Genomic DNA, 25064 nt, shown 5'->3' with positions numbered 1-25064 from the left:
CATGCTGCGCTACAGCGGCTTCATACCACCACGGGAAAAAACAAAACACTTATTCGGTGGACTTTAGCTCTCCAAGATTTTGATTTCAACATACAACACATTTCAGGAGCTTCTAACAAAGTGGCTGATGCACTCTCCCGTGAAAGTTTCCCAGAATCAACTGGTCCAAATCGTCCTTAAGATGTGGGAAATATTGTTAGTCTTTATACAGTTAGTAGTATATTTAGAGATGCCTGGGTCTTATTAACTCTGTTTTCTCCTAGAGCTCCAGGAAGAAATCACAGCCAGTGTTTCACCCTATCTGTGATTTGGGGGGCGTGTCAAAAATATAAAGGGAAGGGTAACCACCTTTCTGTACACAGTGCTATAAAATCCCTCCTGGCCAGAGGCAACATCCTGTTACCTGTAAAGGGTTAAGAAGCTCAGCTAACCTGGCTGGCACCTGACCCAAAGGACCAATAAGGGAACAAGATACTTTCAAATCTTGGGGGGGGGGGGGGCGGGGGGGAGGAGGAGGAGGAAAGACTTTTGTTTGTGCTCTTTGTTTACGTGGTTGTTCTCTCTTGGGACTGAGAGAGGCCAGACAGAAATCCATCTTCTCCAACCCATCCTAATCAAGGTCTCCAATATTGCAACCAATATAGGTAAGCCAGGCAAGGTGGATTAGTTTATCTTTTGTTTTATATGTGAATTTTCCCTGTGTTAAGAGGGAGGTTTATTCCTATTTTCTGTAACTTTAAGGTTTTGCCCAGAGGGAGATCCTCTGTGTTTTGAATCTGAATACCCTGTAAAGTATTTTCCATCTTGATTTTACAGAGATGATTTTTACCTTTTTTTTTTTTTTTTTTAATAAAATCCTTCTTTTAAGAACCTGACTGATTTTTCCATTGTTCCAAGATCCAGGGGTTTGGGTCTTTGATGTTTTGTAACAAATTGGTTAGGATATTATTCTCAAGCCTCCCCAGGAAAGGGGGTGTGTAGAGCTTGGGGGGATATTCTGGGGGAAGACGTCTCCAAGTGGTCTCTTTCCCTGTTCTTTGTTTAAAACGCTTAGTGGTGGCAGCATACTGTTCAAAGCCAAGGCAAAGTTTGTACCCTGGGGAAGTTTTTAACCTAAGCTGATAAGAAAAAGCTCAGGGGGTCTTTCATGCGGGTCCCCACATCTGTACCCTAGAGTTCAGAGTGAGGAAGGAATCCTGACACAGCCAACGAGAGGGGTCGCAGGGACCAGCCAGTCAGGGCCCAGAAGGCTCATATAAAAGGAGCTGAAAGGGCTGGATAGATCAGTCTGCTTGCTGGGACTGAGGAAGCTAGAGGAGCTCCTGGCTGACTGCAGGGGCTAAGGCAGGTAGTTGCTGGCAGGGAGCAGGAAAGCGAGGGAAGAGTTTCTGGATGGCTACCAAGACTCAATTAGGATGGGCTACAGGGAAGCGGCCCAGGGAAATGTAATTAGTTAAAGGGACATGGTACGTGGCTGCTACTTAGAGGGTCCCTGGGCTGGGACCTGGAGTAGTGGATGGGCCTGGGTCTCTCCTCCCACCTCCAACAGCCATTGGGAAAGTGGCTTTTCCCTGAGAGAAGGGAATTTAGACAGGCCTAGGGAAGGGACTGTACGTGGACCTGTTACGGCCCCCCTGGAAGGGGGCTGAACTGAGACTGACCCAGCTGGATACCTGGGGTCACAGAACTAAAGAGCAGGTGAAGAGCCTCCAGGGATGAAGCCCTGGGGGGTGCTGCTCCATCCTGGAGCAGGAACCTTCACACATAAGCTGACCACCTAGGGTACTGAGATAGGACCTGTTGGTCAGACTGAGGACCGAGCCCAGGGTGAGCTAAAGAGACATTGCCAACAGAGGGGTACCTGTACCATGATGGGCCCAGTTGGATTGTTGAAGGACTGAGCCCAGGGAGGGCTGTAGGACATTTTGGACTTATACTCCAGAAGGAGTTTGTTTGTTTGCAAACGGACTGTGAGAGAGACTTGGCGGGAGGGCTGAGTCACCAAAGACCCGCCTGACAAGCACAGCAGCTGACGGGTCACCGTGAGCCTAGAAATTGAGAAACTGCAGGCACGCAAACACTCAACTGGGGGTGCTCCTGAGAGGCGGGTGCCACCCCATTACATATTCACTATCATGGTTAAGCCTTTCTTTGCTCCTTCTACAATAGCCTGCAGGCCAGTGTGGCAGTCTGTATGAGAATACACTGGCTCACAATCAAAAATGTAAATAATGAAACTTTGTTTACTATTTTCACTATGAAAAGTTTCTCCGTTACAGAAGGATGTTTATTTTTATTACGTTGTATGCACTTTTCAGGTAGAGAGTTTCTCCATCTTGGAAGATGGCCTGGACATTTTCAACATTCTTTTGAATGGGTACATGAAAAGTGAACTCTATAGTCTGCCTCACATGGCATATCCAATAAAGATATTTGTTCTGCTACTTAGCATTATACTAGTGTTTCCACATGTGCTTAACATATATTTATCTAAGTTTTTACAAATCTACTATACTATTCGACCTTTAGAGTTGTAGTCTCACAATTAAGTCCTTACAATTCAGTTACATTCTAAGAAGCAACTTGATAAAAAAATACCACTGTGAGGTATTAAGCTTATTGTCTCAATGACTTTCATATCACAGATAGTTAGAAAAATCCAGCTTATTTATAAACTATCAGCTCTGCAAATGGCTAGCTGTTCTATTGCTAGCTCATGTATCATCACCAAAAGATTCTGGAATTAGCAGTTAAACAATACTGTTGAGTAATAAGGTGCCATTTTACATAGTGACTGATCTAAGCATAACTGTACTTTAACACTACTAGTAAAGCAGCTATAAGTAAAGAGAAAATAAGCATTACGCAAGACCACTGACAGAACATGAGGATACATATACATTTCAGTATGGGACTACTACAGCTTTGACTAAGAAGAATTTGTTTACTTACCTATGTTTATTTTATTTGATTTTCCACTTTTTTCAGACTCCTGTTTTAAGAAAAGAAAAAACCATGAGGATGCCGACAAAAATCCTAATGTTTGCTTCCAGAGATCTAAATAATGAAGTGTTCATCAGGTTCTATCCGAATTCTTAGCATGTTTTAACAGACTCTAGGATTAAAAAAATCCTAGAGTAAAGCCTTTCAACCCTCAGGGACAGCTATTTAATATAATACGGACATTTTCTACATGGTCATACAATGATTGAAGCAATGTATTTGCATATTTAAAGAATCATTGAAAAGCATTTTATAATGCTTATTTTTTAACAAATTCCTCCATAATTAGATTTATATTACTGTGAGCATTTTACTTTTTTTAAAAACGTCCTTTGTGGATACCAGTTGTGACTAAACACATAAAAAGGTACAAAACACAGGAAAAAAAAACCATAGCAAATTCAGGAACTCCTCATTCATACATGATCCGCTACCACAGGTCTCTTGAGATAAACAAGATGGATGCGGTAATACCTTTTATTGGACCAATTTCTGTTGGTGAGAGAGACAAGCTTTCAAGCCACAGTGCCCTTTTTCAGGTCTGGAAAGGTTCTTCCAGCATCACAGCACAAGGCAAGGTGGAACAGAGGGTTTAGCTTAAATAGTTAGCACACACACCTCTACCCCGATATAACGCAGTCCTCAGGAGACCAAAAAAAAAAAAATCTCACTGCATTATAGGTGAGACCACATTATATCGAACTTGCTTTGGTTCCTTGTTCCCTGACCGCCCTCTCCAGAGGCCCTCCGTCCCTAATCACCCCCAGGACTCCAACCCCTTACCCAACCCCCCTGCTCCCTGTCCCCCGACTGCTCTGACCCTTATCCACACATCCCGCCCCCTGAAAAGTGCTCACTGGCGGGGAGCAGAACAACATGGCCCCAGCCTGCTCCACTCCGCCACCTTCCAGCTGCGGTGCTCCGCTTCTGCCGCCGGTGAGTGTGGGGAGGTTGGGGAAAGGACGCCCCGCCGTACTTACCTGAGGCGGGAAGCGGAGCACCGCATCTGGGAGCTGGCGGAGTGGAGCGGGCTGGAGCTGGGCTGCTCCACTTCTGTAGCTGCTGGTGAGTGTGGGGGGGTGGATCCCTTCCCCCAAACCCCCTCCCCCGAGTGACACGGCTGGGGCCGGGGTGAGGGAAGCGGAGCGGGCTGCTACCGGACCCCCGCTAATCCCCCAGGCCACTCTGGGACTGCAGGGCCCCCAAAAGTGACCCCCCCCACAGCTCCTGCCTCCCAGACCATGGGGAGCGGGGGGGGGGGGGAGAGCCTAACGGCCCCCAAGACCCTCTGCCCCTTATCCAACCCCTCGGCCCCGACCCGGCACCCTTAACATGCTGCTCAGAGCAGCATGTCGGAGCTTTACCGCATTGTATGCGAACCCGTGTTATATCGAGGTAGAAGTGTTTTGTAAGGGAACATTCAAGGTAAAAAGAAAAGGAGTACTTGTGGCACCTTAGAGACTAACAAATTTATTTGAGCATAAGCTTTCGTGTGAAGTGAGCTGTAGCTCAAGAAAGCTTATATTCAAATAAATTTGTGGATACAGACTAACACAGCTGCTACTCATTCAAGGTAAAGTGGTCCGTTAACACCTCTGCAGTCATAGGACAAATAGAGGAGTTTAGTGGATTACAGATTGTTGTAATAACCCATAAATTCAGTGTCTCTGTTCAGTCCATGATTTTTAGTATCCAGAGTAATGAATTTAAGCTCCCAGGCTCCTCTTTTGCAAGTGTTGTGTAAATTTCCTTTGAGGATGAGGACTGATTGGTCAGATATAGTGATCGCTCTGTGAAAAAACAACAAGGAGTCCTTGTAGCACCTTAGAGACTAACAAATGGATTTGGGCATAAACTTTTGTGGGATATAACCCACTTTATCAGATGCATTGAGTGGAAAATAGAGTAAGCAGGTTTAAATATAAAGCACATGAAAAGATGGGAGTTGCCTTACCAAGTGGGAGTCAGTGCTAACGAGGCCAACTCAATCAGGGTGGAAGTGACCCATTCCCATTCCCAACACTTGACAAGAAGGTGTGAGTATCAACAGTGGGAGGTAGTTACCCAGCCACTCCCAGTCTTTATTCAGGCCTAATTTGATGGTGTCAAGTTTGCAAATTAATTCCAGTCTGCAGTTTCTTGTTGAAGTCTGGTTTTGAAGTTTTTTTGTTGAAGAATGGACACTTAAGTCTGTTATTGAGCGTCCAGGGAGATTGAAGTGCTCTCCTAATGGTTTCTGAATGTTACAATTCTTGATGTCTGATTTGTGTCCATTTATTCTTTTGCGCAGAGACTGTCCGGTCTGGCCAATGTACATGGCAGAGGGGCATTGCTGGCACAGGAAAAGTGTTCACTCACAAGTGACGTGGTGTTTTTGTCTTATTTTCCTGTGTAATTTGAGGGTATAGTGATTATCTGATTTCACCCACACAGTTGCTATTGGGGCATTTAGTGCACTGGATGTGGAACACCACATGTTGTGATAGGCATGTGTGGAACCCATGGATCTTGAAAGGTGTGTTGAACATTATAGCAGAGGAGATAGGAGTGCAGGTTTTGAATCTGTTGCTCTGGTAGGGTCTATTGCCACTTGGAGATAGAATCATAGAACCTCAGGGTTGGAAGAGATCTCAGGAGGTCATCTAGCCCAACCCCCTGCTCAAAGCAGGAGCAACACCAACTAAATCATCCCAGCCAGGGCTTTGTTAAGTCAGACCTTAAAAACCTCTAAGGATGGAGATTCCACCACCTCCCTAGGTAACCCACTCCAGTGCTTCACCATCCTCCTAGTGAAATAGTGTTTCCTAATATCCAACCTAGACCTCCCACACTGCAACTTGAGACCACTGCTCCTTGTTCTGTCATCTGCCACTACTGAGAACAGCCTAGCTCCATCCTCTTTGGAACCCCCCTTTAGGTACTGAAGGCTGCTATCAAATCCTGACCCCCCAACTCTTCTCTTCTGCAGACTAAATAACCCCAGTTCCCTCAGCCTCTCCTCATAAGTCATGTACCCCAGCCCCCTAAACGTTTTCATTGCCCTCCGCTGGACTCTCTCCAATTTGTCCACATCCTTTCTATAGTGGGGGGCCCAAAACTGGATGCAATGCTCCAGATGTGGCCTCACCAGTGCCAAATAGAGAGGAAGAATCACTTCCCGCAATCTGCAGGCAATGCTCCTACTAATGCAGCCCAATATGCCGTTAGCCTTCTTGGCAACAAGGGCACACTGTTGACTCATATCCAGTTTCTTGTCCAATTGATATCTCTTGTTCTGTGAGGAGCTTACCTCAAGAACTATGTGAGTGAAACCAGACAATCACTATGCTCTCGAATGAACTATCACTGGAAAATAAGACAAAAACACCACATCACTTGTTAGTGAACACTTTTCAGAGATGACAGGTTTCAGTGGTAGCCATGTTAGTCTGTATCAGCAAAAAAAACGAGGAGTCCTTGTGGCACCTTAGACACTAACAAATTTATTTGGGCATAAGTTTTCATGGGCTGGCCCACGAAAGCTTAAACCCAAATAAATTTGTTAGTCTCTAAGGTGCCACAAGGACTCCTCATTTTTTGTTGTTGTTGTTGTTGTTGTTTTTTACTTTTCAGAGAGCGATCGCTCTATATCTGACCTATCAGTCCTCATCCTCAAAGGAAATTTACACAACACTTTCAGAAGATGAGCCTGGGAGCTTATGTACTCTGACAGACACTAAAAATCATGGGCTTAACAGAAACACTGAATTTATGAGTTATTACAACAATCTGTAATCCTTTAAACCCCTCTTTTTGTCCTATGACTGCAGAGGTGTTAACAGACCACTTTACCTTGAATATTCCCTTACAATAAATGCTAACTACTTAAGCTAAACCCTCTGTTCCACCTTGCCTGGTGCTGTGATGCTGGAAGTACCTTTCCCAGACCAGAAGAAGAGCTCAATGTAAGCTCGAAAAATAGTCTCTCTCACCAATAGAAGCTGGTCCAATAAAAGATATTACCTCACTCACCTTGTCTCTCTAATATCCTGGGACTGACACAGCTATAACTGCATTGCATACTGAGATAAACAACATTCTTAAAGAAAACCCCTAAATCCAAGTTACACCATAGAGTTCAAAGAAATACAAAAAGGCTGCTGCAGCTGCCCAAATAAACCCCCATAATTTCATGTTATACACATTTGTGATGGAATTTTAGCGGCGTGCTTAGAAACAGAGTAGTGACATTACAGCATCACAGATGAAACGAAGACGTAAGTTCTAAAAATATCTGGGGAGCTTATTCAACTGATTCTGAATAAGCTGAAGACTGATTCGAAAGAGTGTGTGCTTGAGCTCGGCTGACTGATAGAGAGACTAGGGGCTTGTCTACACTGGCAATTTATAGCGCTGCAACTTTCTCGCTCAGGGGTGTGAAAAAACACCCCCCCAGACGGCAGCAAGTTTCAGCGCTGTAACATGCCAGTATAGACAGTGCACCAGCACTGGGAGCTGCGCCCCTCGTGGAGGTGGGTTTTTTTTCTCTCCCAGTGCTCTGCCGCGACCACACAAGGCATGTTAAAGTGCTGCCACGGCAGCGCTTTAGTGTTGCCAGCGTAGACTAGCCCTAAGTTTAATAGCAGCTTGGGCTTCCTATAAAAGTTCTAAAAAGAAAAAAGTCCCAGTTTGCATAGTTTCTCACTGATAGCACCTCTTCAATGCCTCCATTTCCCCACATGTAAAATCAAGATAAATATCTATTTCACAGGGATAGCATAAGGTTTAACTACGTTTAAAAAGTGTTTTGAGATGCTTAGAGGGAACGGACTAAGTACACAAGTACTGTTTATTTTTTGTTAAATAGTGAACTTATTTTTAATTCCCCTACCATTGTGTCAGGAATTAACAGACTATAAATAGACCCCCCCCCCAACATTCTTTATCATTTTTCATTTTATTTTTTGGGCAGTTTGTTTTATCCACAGAGGAAAAGACGACATGTCAGGTCCTGCCCCTTGGGGGATGAGAGGCAGTGAGGGATTGCGAAGTGTGGGGTGGCCAGGCCGAAGCTGAGCAGCACTGCAACCCTGTGTATGGAGTTCACAAACTCCTGAAGCAGGGAGCAAGGCCAAGCCTCAGGGGACAATAGCCAAAGGAGCTATCACTGCGGGGTAAGTTTTTCATTTTAATGCTTCATACACATTGGTTTTTATTTTATTTTGTGTTATTCCGCATGTGCAAAAACCTGGGGCTCTGACTGTAAATCCCTCTCCTCCTTCCCATTACCTCCATCTAATTCTTTGGTGATTTGCTGGGAATCTCTCCCTCAATCAGACCCCACCTTTCATACCCACATATGAGTTACAGTAACCAAGCCTGGAAATCGCAAATGTATGAAATCTGTGTCCGACAGAATGAGATGCAAACTGGGCTGGTAGTCTAAAGCTTGATCTACACTATAGAGTTAGGTCAACGTAAGGCAGCTTGCATCAATCTAATTCTGTAAGTGTCTACGCTACAACATTGCTCCCGCTGATTTAAATTGCCCACTACACCAACCTAATAACTCCACCTCCACGAGAGGCATAGCACTTAGGCTGATGTAGTTAGAGTGACGCATTGTCTGTGTAGAGACTATATTACTTACACAGCCAGAAGCTGGCCACTCTGGGGCAGGGCTGCTCCAGCTGTCAGTGCCACACAATATCCCAAACAGTTAAGTCAGTAGAAGCACTCCTGATTAGGACACGCAACACTGACAGCAGGGGCATAGTGTGGTCATGAACCACTGCAGTAATTACTGCAGTGGCTGTACGTCAACCTACTTAATTTTGTAGTCGAGACAAGGCGTCAGTCTAGTTTCCAGAAAACAGGTATCCACCTTGGAAAACACACCTTCACAACTGTCACCCTCAGTAACAGTGGCAGCAAAGTAGACAAGGGCAGAATAGTCATGAAGAGTAGGCCAATGACTTTTGAAGATAGACCTTCCATGCAGATGTATGATGCACACATAACCTTGCTCTCTGACAGCGATGTCAGAGAGCATCTGGAAGAGATACTTACTCTTTCTGGACATACAGCTCTCAGACTCAAAATAATTTGTAAAAACAAACAGGGCAAAACCTGATATCAGTTGGTTGTTATTTTTAAAATTAAAACTAACACAAACAAAATGCATTTTATTTGTTAGTTTGATCTAGAAACATAATAAAAAGAGCAGTCATCTAATTCTCTGGGCATTCTTAACAGTTTTTTTTAAAATACACTAAAATAAGCAGACCCAACAATTTCCCCAGATCAACTCAATACACAGCCTCAACATAAATATAACAAATCAATCAACTACACACAAAATCCCCACAGTCCAACACCTAGCATACCCAACACATTTCATAAGCCAAGGAGAAAGACAAGCCCGGCACATGAACATAAACAAAACAGAAGCTGGATTTCATTTGTAATCCACAATGCTTCTACCCTGGATGTGTGCCTCTCAGCCTACCAGTAAGCCATCCTCTAACTCTCTCAGATGTGTCTACACTACAGCTGGGAAGGGTGATTTCCAGTACAGGTAGACAGACTCACTCTAGCTTGCTCACCTTAAACTAGCACGCTAAATATAGCCGTGTGGGCACTGCAGCACTCACAGCAGCTCGGGCTAGCCGCCCAAGTCCAAGCATGCTAACTTGAGGTGAGCTAGCACAAGTCTGTCTAGCTGCACTGCGAATCACCCCTCCCAGCTACAGTGAGACATATCCTCAGATGCCCTCCATAATGGGAGCAATATTGGTCTTTGTGGCCCCTTCTCTGACCTTGAGTTAGCATTCATCCACAATGTTAAAGTAAAAGCCAGTTGAGGAATTTTCTCTAAAGAGTAAATTCTTTCAGGGGTCACAGATAGATAGGGGTTGCTTATTATAAACTGATAGAACAGTATTTACAGTATGCCATACAGTTCAGGAATGTCCTCCAAAACTGCCCGGTAATTCAAGTTTTTACTGGTAAGCACATAGGGTTGTATGGTGAAGCTTGGCACAGTTGTCACCTGTGCCATTTCTGTTCTACAAATAGAGGATTATAGTCTACAGAATTCTCAAGAGAGCACTTCTATAGGGATTAAGTTAATTTGAGTGAAGTTTTTGGAATTCTGACTTAATGGGAAGGACTTCATAACGCCCAAGACAAGTAAGAGCATACCCTGGAAAGTGACAGAAGCAAGATTTTCATTGTTTCTTTTAGTTCTACATTTGACTGAGAAGCTGCATTAGAAGTAGCCAAACAAAAAAGCATCTGATGGTAATGAAAATATGACAACTTATCTTTCATACTAGAATGCATGTATGTCAGTACCTCAAAAGTTTGTGGTACAGAAATCTGAATGTATTAAGATTAATGCTGGAGCAGCAATATCCAGCAAAAATTAAGATTTATGAACATATTAATTAGGTCTTTGACTGTGATGATGCCAAGAGATTACTGGATGCAAATTCTTCAGCTGGTTAAGAATAAAAAGTGGATATTGCTCACAGAGTCTATCCCTGACTAATTCGTTTTTGGTTCTTTTTTTTTTCTTTTTTTAAACCCCCAAAACCTAGCAATTTTGTTATTCAACTAAATGGGGGCAGGGATGGCTTTACCTGAATTTAGGAGTTACTTATGTGGTGTTCTCACAATATAAAAATTAGATATGCAAGTTTTATTTGCAGAGTGGCATGCATAGAAATATGTCAGATTTAATTTAGCAGAAAGGCACCATTTGATCCTCAAGTTATTCCATATTATTCAAAATCAACAAATAAGTAAAACTTAACACTTCCTATCCCCACCAAGCAGGTGTACATACATACATACATATACACACAAAGTATAAAATGAAAACTGGGAGGAGCTCTGTGTTGATAGTGTTGTGTGTTCAAAATTTACTCTGGATAACTTCGTCAACTGCTATCTGTCTATACTAACTACTAAGGTTTTTACTCTACTTTTAAATGAGTACTGGACAGGAAAAATGTTTCTGTCCTCCAATTACTAAACGCAATAATTTTATTTTTGAGTGACTTCTTGTCATGCCAAAGCACTCTGCTTACTGTACAAAAGAACCTACCTAAAATGTGATAATGAAAGACTTCAACTGATATTACCAACTGGCAAGACAGAAGAGGAAGACAGAGTAGGAAAGCAGCTACCACAATATGTGATCAGTACCACAAAAAATGAAAGAATTTGACAGTTGCAGGTCTCAGCAATGCAGATTTGGGGACTTCCATAGGCCAATTTATAATTGTATATATATAAAATTTATGTCTAAATTGCAAAACAAGTTTTACAACATTTCTGTTAGAAAAATGGAAGTGTTAAATAAAATAAAGCTATAACTCTTAAAATACAATATCAAAATATATTAGATCCAGTTTAAGAAAGGGATTGAAATGAATAAAATCAATATAGGACCAGGTGTGGTCATTCTAAGAACTCTTTGGGTAGGAAAAGCTGTAAGATAGAGGCTCTAGAAAAGTGGTATTACTAAAGATGTGCTAGGCGCCTCAGAGAAAATAAGGCAGCATTAGGTCCTGGCTCCAATGAAATCAATGACAAAGACCTCATTGAGTTCAAAGGGATCAGAATTTTACCCACAGTCTCTTCCCCAAAGATTTTATAATCTAGATGGTACATTACTGCTGCGACAGAATTAGAATTTACTACCTGTGATACCAGTCGCTCAATCTGTTCCTTTGCATCTTCAGCAGCTACACTTACAGCCAAAGCTGGAAAAAAAAAAAAGCAAAAATAATATATTTTTTCAAAATACAGTAGTTGATCATCACATTGGACAAAGTTCTGCCTTTTTAGAACAAGAAAGCAACTTAGATAATAGTCACTTAATGTGGAGAATATTTGTGATAATCTTTTCAACCACTAGACAATCTGCTGTTTGAGAAGCTGCATTGATCTAGCCTGACAATTGTTATCATACATTTCTGAACAGAAAATTGTTCTTTGATGTGAAGCCAACTGATTTTGGCTTCAAGTCAAAATACATCTCATTTAAAAAAAGAAAAAACATCTGGCCAGTCCAATGATTCAGATGATAGTGCAATGTATCATATGGGAGGACTTAGATTTCACTCTACCCTGAGGTTAAGGGTTGTGTTTATTATAGAGAAGACCCACTGGAAATCCAGCGTGAAGGCGAGTTCATACACAAACTCTCTGAAATACTGTCAGGAGCTGGCATAAAACTATCATAACTGAAGAGGGCCATCATATTTCTTGATCACATACTCTGAACAGCAAGCAGTATAGCAGTTTTTAATGCATGGGGAAAGGAGGTCCAATTAGGAATTAACAGGGTGAAGAGAGGCCCAGGCTCCCAATCTGGACTGACCTAATATTATCTTGAGTCCCTGCGCACTGGTAAGTTGAAATTGCCTTAGGAGCACACACGTCCACATTAATTTCTTTCTAACCTTTAAGTATTTAAAATTTGAAAAAAAGATTTTTATTAATTTTTCTGCTTCCTTCCCAATGTAACTTTTTATCCAATTATGTCTCAATTTACCTGCCTGTAAAATGGGGATTATATTTACCTCAGGGGGCTGAGGCTTTGTAAAGATTGTTAAGATTTTTTTTTTAATTAAAGGTGACAAAGAAGTCAAAAGTATTCTGAACCAAAACTGCTATAATTTAAGGAAAGATCCAAAGACTCCACTCAGCCTGGTCACTTATTACACAATTACTGTTTCCCTTGACACCAAGAAAGCCTTCCACTGGGTCAGATGAAGTTTCTTATTGCGGCTTTTAAACATATAAAGTTTGGAATGAAGTTTTTAAAAAATGAATAGCTACTCTTTATAAATCTGCTTAGCCAGAATACTAGTAAATAGTATCCTCACTAGGCATCTTGTAATTTAGGAGAAGGAATAGGCAGGATTGTCCCAACTCTTTTGTTTTTTTATTTCTGGTTATCCATAGTCCTATACCCTTTAAATTGGAGCCCAAATGTCACTAAATATCTAGGAACTGTATTTCATGATGACATCCCAGCTACTGTTGAAACTAATCTCTAACTCATACCAGTGGAGACAAGAAAACAGTGGTAAACAGCCACCCCAAAACATCTAATGGGGAAGACTTGATTTGATTAAGGCCCCTGTTCTTTCAGGGGTTACGCATGGGAAGACCCATGGGATTCAATGGCACTCTCCATTAGTGCAGGGGGTCTACCCGCACAATGTTATTTATTTTCAAATCAGACTAAGAAATCATTTTGCACTCCTCTTTTGAAAGGACACAACGTGTTTTGAGAACTCCAGTGTTTTCTAATGAACAACAAAGGCTACACTACCATTTTTGTTGGTATAACTTATGTCGCTTAGGGGTGTGAAAAAACACATACCCCTGAGCGACATGGGCTATACCGACAGAAGCGCCGGTGTAAACAGTGCTATGTTGGCAAGAAAACTTCTCCCGCCAACATAATAAAACCATCTGCACGAGCGGTGGTAGCTATGTCAGCTAGCGAGCTCTCTCCCGCTGGCATAGAGTGGCTACACGAGTGATCTTACCAAGGTGCAGCTGCATTGGTTCAGCTGTGCCGCTGTAAGCTCACTAGTGCAGACATTGCCAAACACTAATTTTATACCTCTCTGAAAACCTCAAAATCTTATCCTCTATCTACTATATGAATCAAAACAACTGCATTTGGAGCACTACACAAGGAATACCTTGCATAGGCAAAACAGCTCCATGTCCTCTATTTGACAGAATTCTAATTTCAAGATTAATGCAAGAAATCATCCTTTGGGAAACTTAATAATCGCAAGGCATTAACCTGAAAATGATGTATCACCAGGTAAATTGTGTTGCTTTGCATGACTGCAACATAAATATAGAGTTTCATTATTCTCGATTTTTAACACGCCAGTGAGGGGTTGCATAAAGGGATCTGACTTTAATATGCAACTGAGACTGAAAAGAAATACTTCCTTTCTCATCAGATCTTTAAATAACTCACACAACACAGCTTCTGAGATTTATAAAATATTAATTTACAGGATCCTTAAAATAAATCAAGGCTTACACAGCTAACCTGGAAAAAAGACTGTACTATATCCTTGACAGCACAGAAGAAAATCTAAGGAGTTATTTAGAGATGAAGTAGGTTATAAATCTCTCTTTTATATTGTCAAAAGGTACATGGATCCCACACGCCTTAGAAACATAGAATATCAGGGTTGGAAGGGACCTCAGGAGGCCATCTAGTCCAACCCCCTGCTCAAAGCAGGACGGATCCCCAATTAAATCATCCCAGCCAGGGCTTTGTCAAGCCTGACCTTAAAAACTTCTCAGGAAGGAGATTCCACCACCTCCCTAGGTAACACATTCCAGTGTTTCACCACCCTCCTAGTGAAAGTTTTTCCTAATATCCAACCTAAATCTCCCCCACTGCAACTTGAGACCATTATTCCTTGTTCTGTCATCTGCTACCATTGAGAACAGTCTAGAGCCATCCTCTTTGGAACCCCCTTTCAGGTAGTTGGAAGCAGCTATCAAATCCCCCCTCATTCTTCTCTTCCGCAGACTAAACATATCCAGTTCCCTCAGCCTCTCCTCATAAGTCATGTGTTCCAGTCCCCTAATCATTTTTGTTGCCCTCTGCTGGACTCTTTCCAATTTTTCCACATCCTTCTTGTAGTGTGGGGCCCAAAACTGGACACAGTACTCCAGATGAGGCCTCACCAGTGTCGAAGAGAGGGGAACGATCACGTCCCTCGATCTGCTGGCAGTGCTCCTACGTATACATACCAAAATGCCATTGGCCTTCTTGGCAACAAGGGCACACTGTTGACTCATATCCAGCTTCTCGTCCACTGTAACCCCTAGGTCCTTTTCTGCAGAACTGCTGCCCAGCCATTCAGTCCCTAGTCTGTAGCGGTGCATTGGATTCTTCTGTCCTAAGTGCAGGACTCTGCACTTGGCCTTGTTGAACCTCATCAGATTTCTTTTGTCCCAATCCTCCAATTTGCCTAGGTCCCTCTGTATCCTATCCCTACCCTCCAGCGTATCTACCTCTCCTCCCAGTTTAGTGTGATCTGCAAACTTGCTGAGGGTGCAATCCACACCATCCTCCAGATCATTTATGAAGATATTGAACAAAACCGGCCCCAGGACCGACCCTTGGGGCACTCCACTTGATACCGGCTGCTGGCTAGACATGGAGCCATTGATCACTACCTGTTGAGCCCGACAATCTAGCCAGCTTTCTATCCACCTTACAGTCCATTCATCCAGCCCATACTACTTTAACTTGCTGGCAAGAATACTGTGGGAGACCGTGTCAAAAGCTTTGCTAAAGTCAAGGAACAACACGTCCACTGCTTTCCCTTCATCCACAGAACCAATTATCTCGTCGTAGAAGGCAATTAGATTAGTCAGGCATGACTTGCCCTTGATGAATCCATGCTGACTGTTCCTGACCACTTTCCTCTCCTCTAAGTGCTTCAGAATGGATTCCTTGAGGACCTGCTCCACGATTTTTCCAGAGACTGAGGTGAGGCTGACTGGCCTGTAGTTCCCAGAATCCTCCTTCTTCCCTTTTTTAAAGATGGGCACTACATTAGCCTTTTTCCAGTCATCCAGGACTTCCCCCGCTTGCCATGAGTTTTCAAAGATTACGGCCATTGGCTCTGCAATCACATTCGCCAACTCCTTTAGCACTCTCGGATGCAACGCATCTGGCCCCATGGACTTGTGCACGTCCAGCTTTTCTAAATAGTCCCGAACCACTTCTTTCTCCACAGAGGGCTGGTCACCTCCTCCCCATGCTGTGCTGCCCAGTGCAGTAATCTGGGAGCTGACCTTGTTCGTGAAGACAGAGGCAAAAAAAGCATTGAGTACATTAGCTTTTTCCACATCCTCTGTCACTAGGTTGCCTCCCTCATTCACTAAGGGGCCCACACTTTCCTTGACTTTCTTTTTGTTGCTAACATACCCGAAGAAACCCTTCTTGTTACTCTTAACATCTCTTGCTAGCTGCAACTCCAGGTGTGATTTGGCCTTCCTGATTTCACTCCTGCATGCCCGAGCAATATTTTTATACTCTTCCCTGGTCATTTGTCCAATCTTCCACTTCTTGTAAGCTTCTTTTTTGTATTTAAGATCAGCAAGGATTTCACTGTTAAGCCAAGCTGGTTGCCTGCCATATTTACTATTCTTTCTACACATCGGGATGGTTTGTCCCTGTAACCTCAATAAGGATTCTTTAAAATATAGCCAGCTCTCCTGGACTCCTTTCCCCCTCATGTTATTCTCCCAGGGGATCCTGCCCATCAGTTCCCTGACGGAGTCAAAGTCTGCTTTTCTGAAGTCCAGGGTCTGTATTCTGCTGCTTTCCTTTCTTCCTTGTGTCAGGATCCTGAACTCGACCATCTCATGGTCACTGCCTCCCAGGTTCCCATCCGCTTTTGCTTCTCCTACTAATTCTTCCTGGTTTGTGAGCAGCAGCTCAAGAAGAGCTCTGCCCCAGTTGGTTCCTCCAGCACTTGCGCCAAGAAATTGTCCCTTACATTTTCCAAAAACTTCCTGGATTGTCTGTACACCGCTGTATTGCTCTCCCAGCAGATATCAGGGTGATTGCAGTCTCCCATGAGAACCAGGGCGTGCGATCTAGTAACTTCTGCGACTTGCCGGAAGAAAGCCTCGTCCACCTCATCCCCCTGGTCCGGTGGTCTATAGCAGACTCCCACCACAACACCACCCTTGTTGCTCACACTTCTAAACTTAATCCAGAGACACTCAGGTTTTTCTGCAGTTTCATACTTGAGCTCTGAGCAGTCATACTGCTCTCTTACATACAGTGCAACTCCCCCATCTTTTCTGCCTTGCCTGTCCTTCCTGAACAGCTTATATCCATCCATGACAGTACTCCAGTCATGTGAGTTGTCCCACCAAGTCTCTGTTATTCCAATCACATCATAATTCCTTGACTTTGCCAGGAATTCCAGTTCTCCTTGCTTGTTTCCCAGGCTTCTTGCATTTGAGTATAGGCACTTGAGATAACCCGCTGATCGCCCCTCTTTCTCAGTATGAGGCAGAAGCCCTCCCCTCTCATGCACTCCTGCTTGTGCTTCCTCCCGGTATCCCACTTCCCCACTTACTTCAGGGCTTTGGTCTCCTTCCCCTGGTGAACCTAGTTTAAAGCCCTCCTCATTGGTTAGCCAGCCTGCTTGCGAAGATGCTCTTCCCTCTCCATTAGGTGGAGCCCATCTCTGCCTAGCACTCCTCCTTCTTGGAACACTATCCCATGGTCAAAGAATCCAAAGCCTTCTCTCCGACACCACCTGCGTAGCCATTTGTTGACTTCCATGATTTGACAGTCTCTACCCAGGCCTTTTCCTTCCACAGGGAGGATGGACGAGAACACCACTTGCGCCTCAAACTCCTTTATCCTTCTTCCCAGAGCCACGTAGTCTGCAGTGATCCGCTCAAGGCCATTCTTGGCAGTATCATTGGTGCCCACATGGAGAAGCAGGAAGGGGTAGTGATCCGAGGGCTTGATGAGTCTCAGCAGTCTCTCCGTCATATCGCGAATCTTAGCTCCTGGCAAGCAGCAGACTTCTTGGTTTTCCCGGTCAGGGTGGCAGATAGATGACTCAGTCCCCCTGAGGAGAGAGTACCCTTCTCTTGGGAGCGGTGGTTGTGGAACCCCCAACCCTAGGACAGTGCATCTCATGCCTTCTAATCGGCTGAGTCTCCTTCTGCTCCCTTCCCTCAGACGTATCATCTGGTCCACTCTCCGCTTTAGTACCTGTGGAGAGAACATGAAAACGGTTACTTACTTGTATGTGCATTGCTGGTACATGGACGTTCCCCTTTTTTCTTCTGGAGGACACATGATGGCAATTTTCTTCACCGTCCTCCTGTCCCTGATGTGCAGCCTGGTCTGAATCTTCAGAACCTTGTGCCCGTAGAAGCATATCCTGACGTCTGTCCAAGAAATCTTCAGCCTTGCTAAATCTGTTATTCCCATCTCCTACTTCTGCTGTTCACCTAGGACACTCTCTCATATGCAGTTTCTGTGGCCACCAAAATTCACTTTTTGGACATAGTCCAGAAAAGTAATGACAATGGTAGTCTAAATATGTCACTATCCTTATTCCTGATAATTTTACATTCTCAGCCCTGCTCTTTTCCAACAGATAAGCACAAAAATTTACTTTGTATCCTTCGCACTAAGTGAACTGGGAAGACTTTTCAAATATTCACAGAGGCCACTAGTGGCTTTAGAGTTTAACATGCACAAATATTGAATTATCTTTTGGCAGACAATCAGTAGAAAATGACTGCTCAAAGAATTTCTTAACACTCAGGAACCACTCCCTCGGTAGATTACTCAGTGCTCTGAAAAGAAGGCACAAGGCGGAGCAGAGCTGTAAACTCTTTGGAGTAGGGACTGTCTGACTGTTCTGTGCCAGTGAGGTCCTGGTCCAAGACTGGGGCTCCTAGGCACCACCACACTACACATAACAATAGTGGTGTTCTCCAAACATTGCCACAAATTCAGACAATTGCCGTATGTTTCATTTAATGTTTCTTAGAAGAGACCTATTCTGTTCTCCAAACTCACAAGTACTCAAATGCCCACTCAGACCTCCCAATTCCAGAAACACTTCCAATCCCCTAATGTTTGTCAACCAATATACATATACACATACACACCCCCCTCGCATGGAATAGTTACCATGTTACATGATAATCATAAAAGTATTATGAGAAGAATTTGATTAGCTAGTGAATGTTCCAGTTGTGGAGGCACCAAGAGAAACCACATAAGTCAAACTCATTAACCAATTTATCTTGCAGGCAATCTTTACAATTGTCTAAGAAAAAAATAGTAAGGAAATCACATAAGTGTTACCTGCTATTTTAAGTTCACATTTTTCATATTTCAAATATTGTAGACTTTGACCTGGTTGGCACCTGTAGTTGTTTATGTGATTTGCACAGCAATCAGCCATAAGTTGAAAATGTCAAGTTCCAGTCCCCACCCTCTCTGGCTGGCTACCAGTAGCCATTCTGATTCTACTTCCATAGTAACTGAAGTTGAATAAGGTAAAGGCGAGCAGAGCACTTTTAGATATTTTAAAACCCCCGCTCTCCTGCTGGTAATAGCTCACCTTAAGTGATCACTCTCGTTACAGTCTGTATGGTAACACCCGTTGTTTCATGTTCTCTGTGTATATAAATCTCCCCACTGTATTTTCCACTGAATGCATCCGATGAAGTGAGCTGTAGCTCACGAAAGCTTATGCTTAAATAAATTTGTTAGTCTCTAAGGTGCCACAAGTACTCCTTTTGTTTTTTCAGAAAAAGTCAGACTCCCTGGTTTTCAGCCGATTTCCACTAAAATTGGAAATTGAAATCCGGGAAAGTAAAATAACGACTTTTAATTACCATTGATCTTTTTCTAAAGTTCCCCATTACATTCATGAAAATTGGGATGGGAAAGGTCACTGGCAGATAGTATTGGAGAGGGAAAGCTCTCACTTATCTTTTCCATTACTCAACTGGTAAACAGCAGACTACTATGAACCTTCATTCTATAATAATAAAATGTTTTTCTTTACATTTAGAAGTGTTCCCTTTTAGAAACAAGAGGAGCTTCCACACACTTAAAATGATTAAAAAATTTTCATTTAAGGTACAAATATTTATAAGAGCAAAAGCATGGTATAACCAGATCAAACTAAAGCACATACCAAGGACCTAAAGGACATTTATCGTATATTCCTCTTTGAGGGCCTGACTTCAGGGAGTCTTTCCAGTTGAGGTGCTTTGCATCGGTCTCTTAACGAGGTAATGAAAAACTATGATATTATCCCTTACCTTATGAGAGTCTTTTCATGTGTTATTGTTTACATATGTCAAAAAACACTGTTAATAAACAGTTTTCAAAAATTTGAAATACTTGGGAACAGCTAGGTTTAGAATGCTGAAACAGCTGATATTACTGACTCTTGTAGGTACAGCATGCAAGACAGTCCTTGGACTTTTACTAATTATTTAATAAAGAGATCCTTTCAGCCTGGGTCTCTCTTTTGGTGCCCTGTATTATTTTGTTGCCTTTGTCAGATTCTCACAGCACTCCAGGGTTTCGGTAACAGCTACATTGCTGCTGTCGCTCAGACAGATCGAGGTCTTTGATACTGATACAACCCAGGAGCAGTAAAGAGGCAAAATAAATAAGTCTTTTTATCTATTTACATTGAAGTTTTTATACCAACTCTTCTTGACTGCTACTGCCCTATTAACTTCAAAGGCTTCTAACCTAACCAGTAAAGAGAAAGCCTTGTTAGTGCTACAAACTTGTTAGGCCAGAGTTTTGAGGGGTACTGGGAGCTCCAGAACCCCAAACATAATGTAAGGCAATTAAAACAAGTCACATTTAATTTTTTAGATTAGCCCTTTAAAGAAGCAACTGAGACATCTATGAAAAAATATTCAGGCTGAAGTCACCTTTTAAACTATTAAAAATGATTCCTTAAATTGTTTATTATGTACACTATCTCTTTATATGAAATATAAGATGGGGGGTGGGGGTTGGGTGGAGGGGGTCATTCTTTTGTGGTTCTTTATGAAAAAGTCCTGAGCCTAAGACTAAGTATAAAACTATGTAAATATTTTTCTCCACTGTACATGTTACCAGCAAATACATTTCATAGAAGAAAGTTCAAAGATATCTAATTACCCTTTTTGTAAAATGGCAATGGAAAAGAATGTTTAACACTGTTGAGAAATATTCAACTTTCCGTCTGCCATCTCAAAATCACAGGATGCTTGTGAAAGAAGAGGCTGCTCTTAGCTTAAAAGAAATGGGTATTTCTAAGACTATGCAAACTAAGGTTCTGATCCTGCAATGAGCTCCATGTGAGCAGATCCCTAGACCCATACTGACACCCATTGACTTAAATTGGGTCCACACACCTACAATTCCATTGCCCTCTCCCCCTTCTGAAGTTAATTAATTTTTAAGGTTTTTTTAAAAAACTGACTGACTTTCCCCTCACATAGCAATAAACTTGAAGCTGCTATTCTAAGGCTGGGATGACAATTTGGAGAATGGGAGATTCACCTTTATCAAGAAACCTGTTTCAGTGATATTTACAGTCAAGCAAAATCCTTCATCCTGACAGGGACTGAAATATGGCTTTAAAAAGAGAGTGTCAGATAGTTTAATCCCAAAATGCAGTTATTTTGGTGAGGAAGATAAACTGGACAAGAAAGAAAAAACAATATTTTTATTTGAGTTTGAAGTTTGTTTATATTTAAATATTCCCCTGCAGGGTTTGCAACCCCAGAAGTGTGTTAACGAAAAAGAACCAGATATCAAGGTTGGTTAATAACAAATTGACAATGCTATGTTATTCTCCAAGATGAGATAAATGTTTTTTTTAAAAATCAGCACAAATAATGAAAAACAAATTAGATTTGGAAGAGTCTTTCATTTTTACCCATCCAGGCAGTGGTTTCCAAACTGTGGTACATAGACCACTGGGCTGTGGAAAGCTGGCTGCTCACATGGGACTAACTCTCCTCTTTTATTCTCCCATCTGCCAAAGCACATTACAAATCAGGTAAACCACATTAATACCGGGAAAGTATTTCCTTGTTTTATGTTAGCAATTGCTTCTTGCAATATCGAAAGATGGGGAGATGCTCCATGACACTCCTCTGTATTAAGAGGTGCTCCACACATCCTAAAAACCTTGCAGCACCCCCAGCCTAAACAGCTATTTGGACTAGAGGTATGAATTATTTGATTTTTAAAACACTTGATTTTTACCTGACTGGGTCCCCATCCAGCGCTAAGAGTTGGCAATTTCTCTAGGACTCTATCTAGAGGTTGTGGAATCGCCCTAAGTGGAGATTTTTAAGAGCAGGTTGGACAAACACCTGTCAGGGCTGGTTTATGTTTCCCTGGTCCTGCACTGGGCTGGGGCTGGGACTCTCCAGCCCTACCTTGCTGTGATTCAGGCCCTACGCAACCACCAGCGCTTCCCAAACAGCACCAGACACAACCCCAGCCCTAGCAACCCCCCTCCCGCCGCAGCCCGCGGGCTGGGGCTCTGTGGGAGGAGGCACCCCCCATAGCTCCCCCACCGGCCTCCAGGCAAGCGGAGGGAGGCTGCGGTCCCTTCCTCAGTGTCAGGGGAGCAGCGCGGGACCCTACCCTGCCCCGGAGCTCGCGGCCAACGGCCAGCAGCACCCCCGGGCGCCAGGCACAGGACTCCCGGCCCCCACCAGAGAGCCCCCTGCCCGGCGCGGGACGCTCCGAGTCCGGCCGGCGGGCGGCAGAGGGCGCCGTGCGGGGCCCCAAGGAGGCGGCTGCTCGCCGCCTCCTCCCCCAGCCCAGCCCAGCCCAGCCCATCCCGCCAACAAACTTCGAGGGAGGCGGAACGTCCCCGCCCGCGGAAAGGAGGCGAGCGGCCGCTGCGGCTCCGGTGCCGCCTCCCCGCGTGCCCGGTCTCTCCCCCGCCAGCAGCGCGCAGACCGGAGCCCCCCCGGCCACTCACCCGGCGCGCAGATCGGCGGCAGGAGCAGCAGCGCGGGGAGCAGCCAGCCGCCGCCGCGCTCCCGAGGCATCCTGGCAGCGGCCACCGCCCGCGCGCGGAGGGGAACGGCGCGTCTGGCTCCCCGCCTCCCTCTGCAGCAGGAACTCAAGCCAGCGGCCTCGGGATGGTGCCTCTGCCGCCGCCAACCCGCCCCCGCTGGAGCGCGCCCGCCCGGCACAGCCGGGCGCCAGGAACCAGAGAGCTGCCGCGGCGCGTGAGAGGCGCCATCTAGCGGGCGGCAGGGGGAAGGGCGGCCCCTCGGGGCTCCACACACCTAGCGGCTGACGAGCCTGACGCACCGACTCCACCCTCCTGCAGAGACCCACCCGCCCACACACCCACAACTCCTCACCCCCATCGTACTCCCCGCACGTTCCCCTCTCCCTAGAGACCCCCATCCTGCACCCCACACACTCCCGAGACACCCCACCCTACTCCCCCACATCTCCTCAGAGACACCTCCATCCTACTCCCCAGGTGTCCTTTCTCTCAGAGACCCTCATTCTACACCCCCCCCCCCAATATCCTCACACCCTCTGCCCCCAGAGGCACCTCCATCCTACTCCCCACACCTCTCCCCTTCCCCCAGAGATACCCATCCTACACCCCAACATCCTCACACCATCGCCACCCAGAGACAACTCCCCCTTCCCCAGAGATCCCCCCATACTATTCCACCACATCTTCACACACCCCACATCTCCCCAGAGACACCGCCACACACTCTTCCTATAGACACCTCCATCCTACTCCACACACCTCCCCACTCTCCCTAGAAGCTCCCCATCCTACATCTCCATCCTGCTCCCCCACATCTCCCCAGAGACACTTCCATCCTACTCCCCACTCCCCTCAGAAACCCGTCCGACATCCCCCACAGACACCTCCATCCTACACCTCTATCCATCCCTCAGTCCCACTCAGAAACACCACTAACTCCTCTCCACACCGCCAGCACCTCACACACACCAGTCCCACCCAGCAGAGACATCCAGCATCCCCATATGCACCTCAGCTCTCCCTCCACTGAGACCTAGCAGGGAGCAGCTACCATACAGATAGTTCCTTTACAGACACCTATAACTAGTCACTTATAACTAGGCTTGGAAGGATTAGATTTTGTATTCATAAGTGTCAGTATACACTGATTTCACCACACACAAACAAACCAATGAAACATATTTCCATCAATGATAATCAAAAGTTATGGATAGGCAAAGTAAGAACAATGCTGAATGAAAACTTAGTTTGATTTAAGGATATTTACTTTGTATATTTTGATGTGAAATTGACAATTTGTGTTTTAACAATTATAAAGCTTTAAATTTTTGAATCAACATCTATGGCAAATAAATAATTAATTGTGTGACACCCCCCATAATTTCCCACAACTGTGAAATTTTAAATATATAAAAATAGAAAAAATCTGAAATATACATTATCAATCAAAATTTTTAAAAATTGAATTCTGCCAAGCCTACTCATTTAGGGCCCTACCAAATTCACAGTCCATTTTGGTCAATTTCACTGTCATAGAATTTTAAAAATCATAACTTTCATGATTTCAGCTATTTAAATCTGAAATTTCATGGTGGTGTAATTGTAGGGGTCCTGACCCAAAAAGGAGTGGTGGTAGGGTCGCAAGGTTATTGTGGGGGAGGGGTTTGCAGTACTGCTACGCTTATTTCTGCACTGCTGCTGGTTGTGATGCTGCCTTCAGAGCTGGGAAGCTGGAGATCGGCGGCTGCTGGCCAGGAGCCCAGCTCTGAAGACAGAGCCACTGCCAGTAGCAGCACAGACATAAGGAAGGCCTGGTATAGTGTTGCCACCCTTCTGCGCTGCTGCCTGCAGAACTGGGCCCTCAGACAGCAGCTGCCACTGTCGAGCCACCCAGCTCTGCAATCAGCAGCGCAGCCGAAGTAAGGATGGCTTGGTATGGTATTGCCACCCTTACTTCTGTGCTGCTGCTGGAGGGGCGCTGCCTTCAGAGCTGGACGCCTGGCCAACAGCCACAGCTCTCCAGCCACCCAGCTCTGAAGACAGTGCAGAAGTAAGGGTGGCAATTCTACGACCCCCCTGAAATAACCTTTTGGCTCCCGCTGCAACTCCCTTTTGGGTCAGGACCCCAATTTGAGAAATGCTGGTCTCCCCTGTGAAATCTGGTGTTTTATGTGTTTTTACCCTATACTATACAACTTTCACAGGAACACCAGATTTCACGGTCCATGACACATTTTTCGTAGCTATGAATTTGGTAGGGCCCTACTCATAATCCACCTAAGACATCAATCCCACCCACTCATCACACCACATCTCTCCCCATGCAACCCCTCTGATAGGCCCAACTCTCTAACATCTCCTGAAGACAGCACTCCTGCATACATAAACTTTCCTAGACATCCAGAACCTCACAAAGACACCAATCACACCCCAACAACTGGACCAAAGACACCCAGCATTCCATAG

General features: G+C 44.4%; 1 protein-coding gene across 1 annotated transcript in view; it reads right to left on the bottom strand.

Annotated features, from left to right (window-relative positions):
* Positions 1-22712, bottom strand: part of B3GLCT (beta 3-glucosyltransferase) — a 139766-nt gene extending 117054 nt beyond the window's left edge. The window contains exons 1-3 of the mRNA XM_077806366.1: positions 22560-22712; positions 11692-11753; positions 2953-2992 (exon numbers count right to left, since the gene is read on the bottom strand). Of these exons, the coding sequence (XP_077662492.1) occupies positions 2953-2992; positions 11692-11753; positions 22560-22629 (172 nt within the window). The 5' untranslated portion in view covers positions 22630-22712. The remainder of the gene's footprint in view (positions 1-2952; positions 2993-11691; positions 11754-22559) is intronic.
* Between the last annotated feature and the right edge of the window lie 2352 nt (positions 22713-25064).

The sequence above is a fragment of the Eretmochelys imbricata genome, chromosome 1 (genome assembly GCF_965152235.1).
Source record: "Eretmochelys imbricata isolate rEreImb1 chromosome 1, rEreImb1.hap1, whole genome shotgun sequence".
Classification (NCBI taxonomy): domain Eukaryota; kingdom Metazoa; phylum Chordata; order Testudines; family Cheloniidae; genus Eretmochelys; species Eretmochelys imbricata.
The sequence above is the reverse complement of the archived record's forward strand: the minus strand, read 5'-3'. Positions and strand labels throughout refer to the sequence as shown.